This window comes from Talpa europaea (genome assembly GCF_964194135.1).
Source record: "Talpa europaea genome assembly, chromosome: 6".
In the NCBI taxonomy this organism is placed as follows: Eukaryota; Metazoa; Chordata; class Mammalia; order Eulipotyphla; family Talpidae; genus Talpa; species Talpa europaea.
Genome location: NC_140072.1, coordinates 73620959 through 73636292, shown reverse-complemented (window position 1 = coordinate 73636292; position 15334 = coordinate 73620959). Strand labels below are relative to the sequence as shown.

The 15334-nt window shown below is 38.0% G+C and overlaps 1 protein-coding gene across 1 annotated transcript in view; it reads right to left on the bottom strand.

Annotated features, from left to right (window-relative positions):
• PARP4 (poly(ADP-ribose) polymerase family member 4) overlaps window positions 1-15334 on the bottom strand; it is a gene marked incomplete at both ends in the record, with an annotated part of 143334 nt that overhangs the window by 13323 nt on the left and 114677 nt on the right. The window contains 3 exons of the mRNA XM_084234863.1: window positions 12956-13078; window positions 13562-13657; window positions 14626-14706. Coding sequence (XP_084090989.1) covers window positions 12956-13078; window positions 13562-13657; window positions 14626-14706 — 300 coding nt within the window. The remainder of the gene's footprint in view (window positions 1-12955; window positions 13079-13561; window positions 13658-14625; window positions 14707-15334) is intronic.

Sequence of the window (15334 nt, the reverse complement as noted above, 5' to 3'; positions counted from 1 at the left end):
ACTGTCAGTTTTCTAAAAGGTCAGACCATTTTATATTCCAGCCAGCAGCACATTAAGAGTTAAGAGTTAAAGTTGCTTAACAGGTGGGCTGCAAAGCTGCCCGCAGCCTCTGCAGCGCTGGTTCGATCCCCAGCTGCCAGGGAGGGTCCCACATGGCACGCAGACCTTTCCTGCTGCCCGCTGCTCCCCTCAGCAGTGTACTTCAGTCCTTCTGCCTGTTCTGCTCCCCGCTCTGGCTCTGGTGAATTCTCTCACCTCCCGCGCTTCTGACTATACCCAGTGCTTGTATAAATAAATAAATAAATCCTAAAATAAATAAATAAATAAAGTTGCTCAACATCATGGTTGTAACTACTATGATCAGTCCCTAAATTTAGGCCATTCTGGTGGGTGTGTAGAGGTATGTCACTATGGTTCCAATTTGCATTTCCTCATGTGACTAGTATAATGTTGAGCATCTTTTCATATGTTTGTTTGTATCTACTTATCTTCTTAGGTAAAGTGGCTGTTCAAGATTCATTATTTTACTGGATTGCTTCCTTATATTGAATTGTAAGATTCTTTATATATTTTAGGTAAGTATTTTTTTTTTAAGATTTATTTATTTTTGCATACAAGAACTGGAGTACAGGTCAGAGATATGGGGGGGTGAGAGGATTCACCAGAGACAAAGTAGGGAACAGAACAGGCAGACTGACTGAAATACACTGCTGAGAGGAGCAGCAGGCGAGTCAGGAGAGGTCTGCTGCACCATGTGGGCAGCTCCCTGGAGGGCAGGGAATCAAACTGAACTCGTGCTGCGGTGGCTGAGGACAGAACCCCTTGCGCCACCAAGCAGGCCCTAATTTAGGTAAGTATTTGTCAGTATACTTACCTAATTTTGGTAAGTATTTGCAAATATTTTCTCCCAGTCTCTATTCTCCCTTTCATTTTCTTAACAGTGTCTTCTTTAGAGCAAACGATTTTTATATTAATGCAGTCCAACTCATCAATTATTCTCTCTTAGTTTTTTTTAATTTAAGAAATCATTGTTCAAATCTAATTCACTAAGATTCTCTGTTTCTCCCAAGCAGTCCAGCTTCAGTTGTTACATTCAAGTTTATAATCCATTTTTGAATCAATTTTTGTATATGGTTATATGGTGGGGACTAAGGAGGGTAGAATTTCTTGAAATATCATAAATACAAATACATACACATGCAATTGTTCCAGAAACATTTGTTGAAAAGATGATCATTTCTCCCTTATATTGCTTTGCCACCAAAGTAGAAAATCAGCTGATTCTATATATACATGGTTATGATTCTGGACTTTATTCTGTTCCAATAGTCTATTATATACATTTTACAGCAATGCCACACTCTCCTGTTATGCCTTTTGAGTCTTGAAATCAGATCGTACATGGCCTCCGTCCTATTCTTACTTTTCATTTATTTTGGCTAAGATTCTTAATATTTACATATGAAAGTTAGAATCAGTGTGTCCATTTCTAAAACAAAACCAAACTTGTGGGACTTTGACTTTTTTTTAGTTTTATAGAGTCATGTTTTATTTATTTGTTTGTTTTGTTTATACAAGCACTGTGTACAGTCAGAAGCGCGGGAGGGTGAGAGAATTCACCAGAGCCAGAGTGGGGAGCAGAGCAGGCAGAAGGACCGAAGTACACTGCTGAGGGGAGCAGCGGGCGGCAGGAGAGGTCTGCACACCATGTGGGACCCTCCTCTGGTGGCCAGGGAGCAGCCGGGGATTGAACCGGTGCCGCAGAGGCCGCGGGCAGCTTCGCAACCCAGCGCTCAACCGCTGCGCCACAGGGGAGGCCCGGGACTTTGACCTTTTGATTGAACTGTATGGGTAGATTGATTTGAGAAGAACCAATATCCTAACAATTTTGAATTGTCCAATTTAAGAACATTTATTTTAGTCTTCAGTGGCAATTTTCTCAGTGCTATTTTTTAACTTGTAGTGCATATATTTTTGCAAAATTGATTCTATTTAGTCCATATGTTTTATGTTATTATAAGTGGTATTGCTTTTTTAATTTGTGATAATTTCTTGTTAGTATATAGAAATACAATTGATTTCTTACATTAACCCTATATCCTGCAAACTTACAAACTCACTTATTTGTTCTAGTGGTCCTTTTATCTTTAAATTTTTCTACAGAGACAATCAGGTTATTTATGAATAAAGAAAGCCTTATTTCTTCCTTTCTAATATGTATGTTTTAAATATCTTTTCTTGCCTTATGTACCAGCTAAAGCCTTCTGTACAATGTTGAAGAGAAATGGTGACATCCTTGCCTTTATTCTCAACTTTAGGAGAAAAATATTTCACCATTAAATAGATATTAACTTCAGGTTTTTAATAGGTGCTATTTATCAGGTGGCCGAGAGGTTTTCGTTTTGTTAGTTAATTTTATTTTTGTGTAATAGACCTTTATATTATTTACATTTTTAATCATGTAAACCTGATACTCCTCACGATACAAAATTATATCATTACATACTGTGTGCTTCACGTGCCCCAAAACATACAGTAATAATACTAGAGATGAGGTCTGTAATTACAAACCAAAGTTATAACAATACAATATTACTACAGTAAGAATAGTCTTTAGAGTATTTTTTTAATGTTGTAGAAAATAAAAAGGTACAGTTACAAACAATTGTTACAAACCATAGTTTTTATAATTGCCTATTTATCTTTTTTGAGATCTTTATTTCTCCACATGGCTTTGAGTTAATGTCTAGTCTTTTTTCATATCACTTTGCAGTATTGAGCAAGGTCTAGTGATCACAAACTCCCTCACTGATTTTATTTATCTAAGTGTGTCTTAATTTCTTCCTTACTTTTGAAGGACAGTTTTACCAGATACAGGATTATTCAAACTTTTTTTTTGTCTTTTAGCACTTTGGATATATCAGTCTATTGTCTTCTGGCCTGCAAAATTTCTGATGAGAAATTTGTAGAAAATTTTATTGGGATCATTTGTATGTGATGTTTCACTTTTCTCTTGCGGCTTTTAAACATTTATCTTTGTCATTTGAAAGTTTAATTATGCATCACAGAATGAGTCTCTTTGAATTCCTCCTACTTGGAGTTCATTAAACTTCCTGAATGTGTGTGTATGCTTTAATGTCATACTTTTTTCTTACATCATTGTTAATTGTAGGACAATATATGATTTCTCCCCTCAGGTGTGGTCACTGTAGTTCACCCACCACCAAAGCATACCTAGTCCATCACTATAGTCCCTTGTGCTCTTCCCGTCTCCCCCAATTTTTACCCACCCCCTTTTCCCTCTCCTCCTGTATGCCTCATATTTCAAGGTCTTTGTCTAACCCTTTGGTTTTTCTAGAGCTCACATATAAATGAAACCTGTATTTATCTTTTCCCTTCTGATCACTAAGTAGTTTAGTATTCATGTGTATATATAGCACATCTTCTTGATCCACTCATCTGTTCTGGGGCATTTAGGTTGTTTCCATATCTTGGCTATTGTAAATAGTGCTTTAATAAACATGGAGGGCAGGTTTCCTTTCAAAATAGTGTTTCTGTGGCCTTTAGGGAGATTCCTAGGAGTGGAATAGCTGGGTTGCTTGGTAAATTCATTTTTAGTGTTTTGAGGAACCATCACACAGCTTTCCCTAATGGCTGTACCAGTTTACATTCCTACCAACAGTGTAAGAGGGTTCCTTTTTTTTTTTTTACCACATCCTCACCAGCACTAGTTTTGGGGGTATTTTAATATGGGCCATTCTCACAGGTGTGAGGTGGTATCCCATTGTGGTTTTGAAATATACTAATATTTTCTTCATATGCCTTTGGTTGTTCACTTGTACTTCTTCTTTGGAGAAGTGTCTATTTAGCTTTCCTGCCCATTTTTTTTTACTGGGTTGTTTGCTTTGTTTTTGTTGAGTCATGTGAGCTCTTTGTAGATATTTGATTTCAGTTCCTTATTGGTGTGCAAATACATTTTGGCTGCTGTCTCTCTTGCTGTACAGTGGCTTTTTAGTTTGATGTAGTCCAGTTGTTTATCTTCTCCTTTGTTTCCCTGCTTGTGAAGACAAGTTCTCAAAGGTGTTTCTGAAGCTTATGTCATGGAGTGTTTTGCCTATATTTTCTTCTATACATTTTATGGTTTCAGTTCTTACACCACGCCTTTTATCTATCTTGAGTTGATTTTTGGGCATGGTGTGATATAGTAATCTAGTTTCATTCTTTTGCATGTGGCAGTCCAATTGTCCCACCATCATCTGTTGAAGAGACTTTACTTGTTCCAGTGTATATTCTTTGCTCCTTTGTCATAAATTAGTAGACCATATATGTGTGGTTTTATTTCTGGACCTTCAATTTTATTCCATTGGTCTGTGTACCTGTTTTTGTTCCAGTACCATACTGTTTTTATTATTATGGTTTTGTAGTATAGTTTGAAGTCTGGAAGTTGAATACCCCCATTCTCCTTTTAGTCAGGAGAGCTTTGGCTATGCAGGGTTTTGTTCTCAAAAGAATATTTTTCCATTTCTTTGAAGAATGCCATTGAAATTTTTATTGGAATTGCATTGAATCTATAAATTGCTTTGGGCACAGTGGCCAATTGGATGATGTTGATTTTTCCAGTCCATGAGCAGTGAATATCATTTCATTTATTTGTGTCTTCTATTTATTTTAACAATGTTTTATAAATTTCATGTATAGTCTTTCACCTTCTTTGTTTGGGTTAATCCTAGGTATTTATTTATTTTTTGGTATGACTGCAAATAGTATGGTTTTCTTAATTTTTTCCTTTCAGGATGATTGCATATAAAAAGGCAACTGATCTTTGTGCATTGACTTTGTAACCTGCCACTTTACCGAACTGGTTTATTATTTGAAATTTTCCAAGGATTTTTTAGTGTTCCCTATATATTATTATATCATCTGCAAATAATGATAGCTTTACTGCTTCTTTCCTAATTTGCCTTTCTCTTGCCTAATTGCTAAGCTTCCTGAGTGTTTATATTCATGTCTTTTATCAATTTGGTATGTTTTCAGCTATTATTTTATGTTCTTTCTGCCCCTTTTCCTCTCTTATCTCCCCTTGAGACAGTCATAATCCATATGTTGTTCCTGTTGATGGTGTCCCACAGGTCCCTTAGACTCCCTGTTTGCTTTTATTCTGTCTTTTATGTTTATGTTCTTTGGTCTCTATAATTTCTACTATCCTACTTTCCAATTCAGTGATTCTTCTGTTTGCTGAAATCTGCATTTGAATTTCTCTAGAGAACTTTTCTTTCAGTTATTGTATTTTTCAGTTCCAGAATTCTTTGTTCTTAATTTTTTTCTCTTCATTGATATTTTCATTTGTTCACTTTTTTTTGACACATTTGAGTATCTTGTATATAGTTGTTTCATATAATATATCTGCTGCTAGTTCTATATTAGGAACAGGTTCCTGTTAACTTAGCTTTTCCTGTTCCTGCATACACTTTGTGAGTTTTTTGTTGAACAGTGGACATTTGAATCTAAAAATCACTCTGGAAATGAGATTCTGCCCCTTCCCCAGGATCTGTATCTTATCTCTGCCAAAGATCTGTCTGAAGCACAAACGTAAAATCTTCTTAGATCTCTTCTGAGCCTTTTCTTGTTTCTGTGCAGTCAGTTGATAATTTTTCCTGTATATGTAGTTGCTTTCAGTATCTTCAAGTCTTGCTTCCAAAAGGAGAATAAAAAATGTTGGTGCACTTGGACCTGTAATTCACTTTATCCAGAGAGGAACTAAACAATGAGGAAAGGTGCAACAACAATGGCTGCCCATCTCTTTGTCTACACTGCAGTGAGAAGAAACAATAATCAGTGATCAGAGCACAGGCCTCTCAATATTTGGAGGATGGAGTCCTTTTTACTAGCCCTTACTCCCTCAATCTGTGCACAGGCTTCTCCAGAAATAGCTGTCTGCCATAGAGCTGCCACTGGGAAGTGGGTAACAGTGCTAAGAGCTGAGATGGACTGAAATTAAGTGCAGCTCATTATCCTAGATTTCTTTTTTTTTTTTAATTTTTAAAAAGATTTATTTATTAATACAAGAGTTGGGGTACAGGCCAGAGGTGCAGAAGGGTGAGAGAATTCACCAGAGACAGAGCAGGGAGCAGAATGGGTAGACAGACCAAAAGCACTGCTGAGGGGAGCAGCAGGTGAGACAGGAGAGGTCTGCCGCACCATGTGCATTATCTCCCCAGCTGGCCAGGAATGGAAACTGCACTGCAGCGGCTGCGGACAGCTTCACAGCGCTACGTTCAACCCGTGGTGCCACCAGGGAGGCCCATATCCTAAATTTCTCTTGGATGATACAAGTCTTCAAAAAATTCCAGAGTTCCAAAGTAGTTAGAGAATATTGACTCTGCCTGTGCAATGATGGTCTTGGTGGTAAGACAGATTTCTGCCGCAAATTTTTTTGGCTGTCCTCCTCTTGGGACTTGTAATTGCTTGACAAACAATTTCACAATGTTGTCCACAGTTCACTGATTCTCTGTATAAACTTTTCCCCTTTATATTTCACTTTGGATAATTTCTAGTTGCTTTAAGATTTTTTTATTTGTTCTTCAGTGTCTGGGTACATTTATATATAGAACTCTATTTAAATGAGGATGGGAAGTTAGACATTGTTCACACATGTACAAATCAGCAAATTATAAGACTCAACCTGTCTTGCATCTTCCACTATTTCCCTTGCTGAGAAGCTGGTTCTCCAGAAGTTATATATAGAAGGTTGTTAGTCTTGGATTCAGGGTGATACAATTGGGTCTCACAATGAAAGTATAGCTGATCTGCCAATTTTGTTGTCTATGATTGCCTTTTTTTTTTTTTTTTTTTTGAGGCCTAATCAGCTGTGAGTTACAGCCATGGATTTTTTCATTTCAGACATTGTATTTTTCATCTTCAGACAACCAATCTTTTGGTTGTCTGTTTTTGTATCTTCATCTCTCTAGTTAACATGCCCAATAATACCTCTACCTTCTTGAACATACAGGATATACTTATAATAACTGATTAAATATCTTTATCTACTACTTCCATTATATCTTAATTTCCAGGTCTGCTTTTATTGACTGGTTTTCCTACTTACTAGGTTCATGTTCCTATTATTTGCCTGCATGGTAAGCTTTAAATGAAAAGCTAGATATATCAATTTTACATAGTTGTAAATTTTTTTAAAAGATTTATTTATTTATGCATACAAGAACTGGGTTCTAGGCCAGTGGTGTGGGGGCTGAGAGGATTCACCAGAGACAGAGTAGGGAACAGAACAGGCAGGTCTACTGAAATATACTGCTGAGGGGAGCAGCGGGTGAGACAGATGAGGTCTGCTGCACCTTGTGGGTTAGGTCCCTGGCCAGGGATTGAACTCAGGCTGTAGTGGCTGGAGATAGCTTGATAGTGCTGAGACTTTAATCCCTGCGCCACCAGGGAGGCCCCTACTTGTAAAATTTTTTTTTTTAAGTTCCTGTACATAGTTTGGAGGTTTGTTCTGGGACATAGTTCAGTTATTAGTAAATAATTTGGGCCATTTGAGTCTTGCATTTTAGATTGTTAAGTGGGATGACAATAGCTTAGTCAAGATCTTTTAGTATAGCACTTAGTCTGGAGCAACAGGCTTCTGGGCACTCTATCATACCCCATCTATTAGCACATATTTCCACTCAAGCTGTGGAAATGCAAACTATTTCTGACCCTTTGTGAGTTTCAGGGATTTTTCCACCCACTCCTTTCTGGTGATATTTTCTCTGGTCTCAGGTTATTTTTCTCACACACATACCTGTCAGTATGTAGACAAAGTCCAGGAAGGACTCCTACTTCCTTAACTCAGAGATATCATCAGGGTTTCTTTGGGTCTACCATCCTTGAGCTATTGTTTGGAAACTTCCAGCAGTAAGCTAGAACAACGTAATACTCACTCAGTTGTTTTCTTCTTCAAGGGATTGCTATTTTGCACTGTCATCCAATGACTGAGAATCATTCTTTTACATATTTTTTCTATGAAACATTTTTTTGTTATCTATTTTTCAGTTGTTTAAGGTAGAAGAATAAATCCAGTTCCCAAATGCATGATGTTATTCCATCATGGTCAGTAGCAAAGTATTTAAAATTTAAAATGTACATATCCTCTGTTAGTCTACTTCTAGAAATATATCTTACAAATATACTGCTATCCATGGGAAATAACACATGTACAGGTTATACGCTGTAGCACTATTTGTTACAGACAGAAATAAACTTATTATCCATCAATAAAAGACTTGGCTTAATAAATTCTAGTATTTAAATGTTATAATGCTATTCAGTCATAAAAATAAAGAAGCTTTTCTTTAATACATTTCCAAAATATAAAGAAAAGCAGTGTAGAGAACAGTCTGTAGAGTGTACAGTGTGTCTAGTATATATCTGTAGACAGATGGGAAATGCAGTTTTAGTTAATTGAAACACATGCTATTTCTGGAAAGATATCTCAAGGAACCCATGAGACTGGATGCATTTAGGGAGGGGAACTAACTGAATAAGTAGGCTGGGGAGGAGTCACTGTCTCATTCTTTGTACAGTTTGATTTTGAACTGTATGATTATCCAAGAAAGAATTTTATTAAATAAACAAACAAAAAAACCTCACACTTCCTAGCATGACTCTTCTATTTACCAAAATTACCTTCCTTCTTTTCCCCTTCAACTTCATGCTCTCTAATTATGTTTTACATCAACATCTACTGGGGGACAGTACAGGCTCTCAGAAAAGAGAAAGGCTGAAATAGAGTGCAGGAAGGGTTCTAATCTCAGTCATAGAACTTAATTTGTTTCAGGTTCTTCCCTGGTGGTGCAGGCAGTTGAGTGCAGCACAGTGCTGTGAAGCTGCCCGCAGCCTCTGCAGCATGGGTTCGATCCCTGCCAGTCAGGGAGATTCCCACATGGGGTGGCAGACCTCTCCTGCCTCCCCTACTGCTCCCCTCAGCAGTGTATTTCAGTAGATCTGCCTGTTCTGCTCCCCGCTCTGTCTCTGGTGAATCCTCTCACCCTCCCATGCATCTGGCCTGTACCCTGGTTCTTATATGCATGAATAAATAAATAAATCTTTAAAAAAAAAGAACTTAATTTGTTTCAAATAACAAAATATTAGATTTTAAAAATAATTTACTTTAAAAATTAGATCAGAAGCTAGTTTTTTTATTATTTTTTTTTCTTTCAGCACTTTTTTTTAAAGATTTTATTTATTTATACAAGCACTAGGTACAGTCAGAAGCACGGGAGAGTAAGAGAATTCACCAGAGCCAGAGTGGAGAGCAGAGCAGAGCAGGCAGACTGATGAAGTACACTGCTGAGGGGAACAGCGGGTGGCAGGAGAGGTCTGCGCGCCATGTTGGACCCTCAGCCGGTGGCCAGGGATCTAACCAGCGTTGCAGAGGCTGCGGGCAGCTTCGCAACCCAGCGCTCAACCGCCGCTGTACCACTGGGGAGGCCCCAGAAACTAGTTTTATAAAACCTTTGCCTCTTAATTATTTTCACTATGCTTTCATGAGTTGAAGGGAAAGGAGTTGACCAGTGTGAATGCTTGGAGAGTTGTTCCCAGAGCTAGGGCTGCTCAGCATGTGAACACCATCCATCATTATGATTATAGCAGAAAAGATGCTGAACACCAGTGATGGTCTCAGGTAATAAGAAAACTGTGACTGTCTTGAATCAAAGCACAGTGACCCTTGAACAACACAGGTTTGAAGAACATGGGTCCACTTGCATGTAGATTTTCTTGTAAACATATAATGTAAACTTAGGATTTGATACATATAGCACAGCATGTAAATACCGTCTCTTCCTTATGATTTTCTTAATAACATTTCCTTTTCTCTAGCTTACTTACTTTATTTATTATTATTTTTTAAAGATTTATTCATTTATACAAGAACTGGGGTACAGGCCAGAGGTGCAGGAGGGTGAGAGAATTCACCAGAGACAGAGTGGGGAGCAGAACAGGCAGACAGACCAAGGACACTGCTGAAGGGAGCAGCGGGCAAGGCAGGAGAGGTCTGCAGCACCATGTGGGTTGCTCCCTGGCCAGCCGGAATCAAACCAGTGCTGCAGAGGCTGTGGACAGCTACACAGCGCTGCGCTCAACCCACTGCGCCACAGGGGAGTCCCTCTAGCTTACTTTATTATAAGAATACAATATATTATTCATTTAACATACAAAATATGTATTAATCAACTGTTTATGTTCTCCACAAGGTTTCCAGGCAACTGCAGGTCATTAGCAAGTTAGTTTTAGGGAAATCATAGTTATATTCAGATTTTCAACTTCATTAGGGGTCAGGGAGGTGCCCCTAAATGCCTTTGCTGTTCAAGGATCAACTGTAATTCCAAATGTAGTTCTTTACTTGTCACATTTTGGTAAGCAAAATAAATCCTAAGGGAAAGTAACAGAGACTAATATTTCTGCTAAAGTAGATGATTCATTCAGCAAATTTATTGTAGCTAAAATAAACTATGAAGTCATTCATTTAATGTGTGATTGTGTAATCTTTCATCTTACAGGTAAGGATTTGGAAGTATTAAAATTCAAAGTATTTGTAAAAATGGTATGACATAATTATCACACTACAGTAAAATCCAAATTAATTTAGAATAAATTTAAACATTTTATAAACAATACACATACACAATAAGAAAATTAGAAAACATAGAATGCACAAGGAAGAAAATAAAAATCACAGAATCTCAATCTGTTTGGCATATATCTTTTCAGAGCTTATGTGAATGTTGGATACAAACATGAAATACATTTTGACAATAAGGCTGTTTTGTTTCAAGGACAACAGTTGATTATAAATTGTTAAATTAGAGATTGTTCCCTAAAACATAGTATTCAAACAGCCCTGTTGTGGGAGTAACAGAGCAGAGGGTCCTCTTCCTTTCCTTTAACATTCCTTAAGCCAGAGTCCCTGAATCTGAAGGGATCTTGAAGTCCCAAAATGACTGGTCCCACGACAATGGTGTCAACACACTGCAACGGCCAGTTAAAGTGGGGAGTGGGATGGGAACCCATGCAGTCTGCAGCCTCCGTATTCTCAACCACTATTTTATTTACTTTCAATTATCTACATCTTATGATTTTTGATAATCTGACAGATAAAAAGATAGTCTCACTGCAGTTGTGTGTGTGAGTGTGATTCCAGTTGGTTTCTTTTTTTAACTGAGGTAACTAATTTACAATACTGTATAGATCTCAGGTGTGTATAGTTTCTCACCTTAGCAGCTGTACAAATCACACCATGCTCACCACCAAATGTCCATACTTTTTTCCTCCCTCTGCCTTTTCTCCCTCTGGTAACCACCATCTTGTTGTCAGAGACTAAGGGCTTGTTTTTGTTTGTTCATTCTTGGGCCTACCCGTCCTACTCACTGTAGGGTTTTTTAAATGATTTTTAAAAAATATTTATTTATTTATGCATACAAGAACTGGGGTAGAGGCCAGAGGTGTGGGAGGTGAGAGGATTCACCAGAGACAGAGCGGGGAACAGAACAGGCAGATAGACTGAAGTACACTGCTGAGGGGAGCAGCGGGTGAGTCAAGAGAGGTCTGCTGCACCATGTGGGTAGCTTCATGGCTGGGGATTGAACTCACACTGCAAAGGCTGCGTGCGAACAGCTTCACAGTGCTGCGCTCAAGCCCGTGTGCCACCAGGGAGGCCCCTCACTGTAGTTTTAATTTGCATTTCTCTTAGCAACAATGAGGTTGAACACCTTTTTCTACGTTAAAAAGCCATACTATTTTCTTACTTATGATTTAAACCTCTGTCCATTCTTCACTTGGATTAACAGTCTTTTTATTTTTAAATTCATAGGAGTTCTTGAACTATTAAAGAAAATCAATCTGTCTCTGTTGCAAATATTTTTTCACCTACTTCGTCATTGTCTTTAGATTTTATCATACGCCTAAATCTCTGTATTTTTGGAAACATCATTCAAATATTTCCTTAATGTTAACGTTTCAATATAGTTCTGGCTCTTTTATGCCTTGGATCATTCTAGAAGAGGGGATGAGGGATGCCTCATTACACCAGAGTCACTCTCCCAGCTTGGCCACAGTAGTTCAATGGCAGCTATGATTTCTCTTCTATCCAACAGGAGCTAGGTGACTAGGGAAGTGATCCCAGAAAGGGAATGGAAATACAATTTCCTGAAGTTATTATCCCCCTCTCTTTTCTATAAGAAACATCAATAAAACTCTGCAAGAAGGATTTGAAGAAACATTCACTTTTTCATTTTGTGGTGGTTGTTATTTACCATTTCAAAACATAGTAAACATAATTTTATCAGCAAAGCAAATATCTAATGTGGTTTTATATTCTTAACTATATAACTTTGAAATGGATAAAAAAATGAAAGCTGCATATTTTATATTTTCTGAAATTCCTCTCCTCACAAACTTATTTCCCTAGTTTCTAATTCCTAAATTTTGGCAATTTTACATCTCTAACCTGGACTCTCAAGAGTCCTATTAGCACTATTTTGTTCCTCTACTGTTGAATATGCCTTCCAATTTTTATTTAAATTATGTTTCACAATTTCTATTCTGCTTCTGGCTATGAGGGTCACAGTATAAACATACACAGATAAAGTGTATCTATATACTAAGAAATGCCAGTGATTTTACATCATTATATAGAACTTTAGTTTCTATATGACAGTTCAACTGTCTATGAAAGAAGCAGAACCACAGTTCCCTTTTTGCACTTTACAGATACATTTATGTATGATGACTTTCTCAGTAGTGTAAGCAGCATTTTTATAAATGCGCAAATATTTTCCATCATTAGGGAGACAACAGTTTTTGTATATACAAATTATAAGGGTGCTATTTTAGCAAAAGTTTCCCTTCACATCATAAAAATGTGAAAAACATATTATCAATCTACTTTGTAATTAACATTTACCTGTGACATGCTGGCATCTGATTCCTCCTCCTGCCAGCTCATGTATGGCAGAAGATCTACATCTTCTTTGGCAATAAGTTCCAAAATATTTGGAATATTAGAAGACAGTAACTCATTGCCATCCTACATTGAATCACAGGTAAAAACAAAACAGAGATCATGTTAATTGATTACTAAACATTCTAAAGCCTTGTGAATGTTTGTTTTGGGCTGTATTTGGGGGTAAGATGTGATTATGTATCCTAGGCCACAGAGTAAGAGGAGAGGAAACAGTTATGGTTCTCCTTTTAAACTTCTGAAGGCGAATGGGCCTTGGCGAGGGCAAAGGAAGTCCAGGCTTGGATTAATAAGAGATGCAAAATGCCAAAAATGTAACAAAATTGTACATCTCTTAAAAAAAGCACATGTAGCTAATAAATAACTATAACATTAAAAACAGTAACACATTTAACTCATTTTGAGATCCTTGAGTCCTAATGCTGAGGCTAGAGCCATGGCTGACTAGCCTCTCGACCCCACTCTTTATGAGTCTCAAGTGTGGGTAAGAGTAATTTTCTTAGTATGTAAATATAAATAAGGTAACAGTGAATTGACAATAATACATACCCTTTTCTCAACAGCCACAAAGCTTGTAAATTGTGTTATGAGAGAGTTTTCTTTACTGAGTTCAATGATCAGAGATTTTAAAATCTGCTTTTTCATCTAGGAGAGAATAAAATAAATGAAGTCATGCCCTGCTTTATTTTTTCACTGTTTACTAACTGTGACCAATTAAACAAGTGTTAAATCATCTAAAAAATATTTTTATAAAAAGAAAATCATTTTGTTTTTCAAACTAAATATTGACGTTGGTGGCCCTCTTAAGCATCTTGAGTAGGAAACTCAACAATCCTTGCTAAATGGGACCAACTGACAAACTACTTTGTAGATAGAATAATTCATACGTACATAGCTCTTCATAGTTGACAAAGAACTCTCAAATCTCAAGGGTTTTGGCAATGTTTTAATGATGAAGAACCTGAGGCAGTGAGAGGTGACAAGTACTGGTGCCCTTGGAGATTAAAGGGTCTCAAGCAAAACAGAACATGACAGAAGCTAATCCAAGGGTGGTGAAGGAGAAGAGTGAAAGCACAGGCCATTTACCACAGCATCGTGTCAATGACTGCATGCTATAGGGTACCTTCTTTTTGGTAGGGCTCTGAGTACTCATGTCCCTCTGACCCTAGGCTTGGTGAGGATCCTCTGTCAGGGGCCTCAAGGCTTTGGCTCTGCTATGTCTTTTCAGGAAGGTCACCCACCTGTCCTACACCTGAGCTTCTTCAGCAGTGGCAGGGAATACAAATGCCTACAACATATGAGATCTGAAGTCACGTCTATCACAGATACCCAGCAAAGGTTCTCTGAGCCCACATATAGTATCTCCCTGATGGGTAAATTATCACAGATTTCTCTAGAAGCTACTCACATTTCTGTTTCTGCTAATTCATTCAACAAACATTTAAGGAGCACCCTGTGCCCCAGACACAGAAAACACAGATACAGACATGAGCGCCCCTGACTGCCACAGCCTGCTTCTTCATCCAGCTCTCCTCACATTGTTTCTATGGATTAATCAATTTTAAGAAGGAATAAAAACAACATGCAATGTTTTTGCTATGAAAAGAACTGACCTCGTGATTTGTTTCATCTTCATGGAGAATGCCTTCTTCATAGTCTCTGATCAGGGCTCGTGCTGTCAGCTTATGAATCATCTGTGTTGAAGCAGCAAAGGAAAAATATTCATAAAGATTTTTAAAAAAAATTTTATTTATACAATAGCTGGGGTACAGGACGGAGGCGCAGAAGGGTGAGAGGATTCACCAGAGACAGAGTGGGGAGCAGAACAGGCAGATGGACCCAAGACAATGCTGAGGGAAGCAGCAGGCGAGACAGGAGAGGTCTGCCGCGCCATGTGGGAATCTTTCTGGACAGCCAGGAATCGAACCTGCACTGCAGAGCCTGCGGACAGCTTCACAGTGCTGCGCTCAACCTGCTGCACCATGGGGGAGGCCCCGGAAATATTTTCAAATGCTTCTCATTAAGTCTTACATGGAAAACCACTATCTAAATTGAGGTATACTTTACATACAGCAAAATTCACCCTTCTGAAGTGTGAAATTTGATGAGAGCTAAGGAATATGTACAGTTGTGTGATTATCACTGAAATCAACACACAGCAGTGCCCTCACTTTATAACGTTCCCACACATTCCCCCGCAGCCCCCAACCAATAGCATCTATTTTCTGTCCCTACAGTTTACCTTTTACGGATGACGGAACCCTGTGGTCCCAAATGCATGCCTGATGGCGGGCACCTGGAGTAGGGTGTGGGCATAGGTAG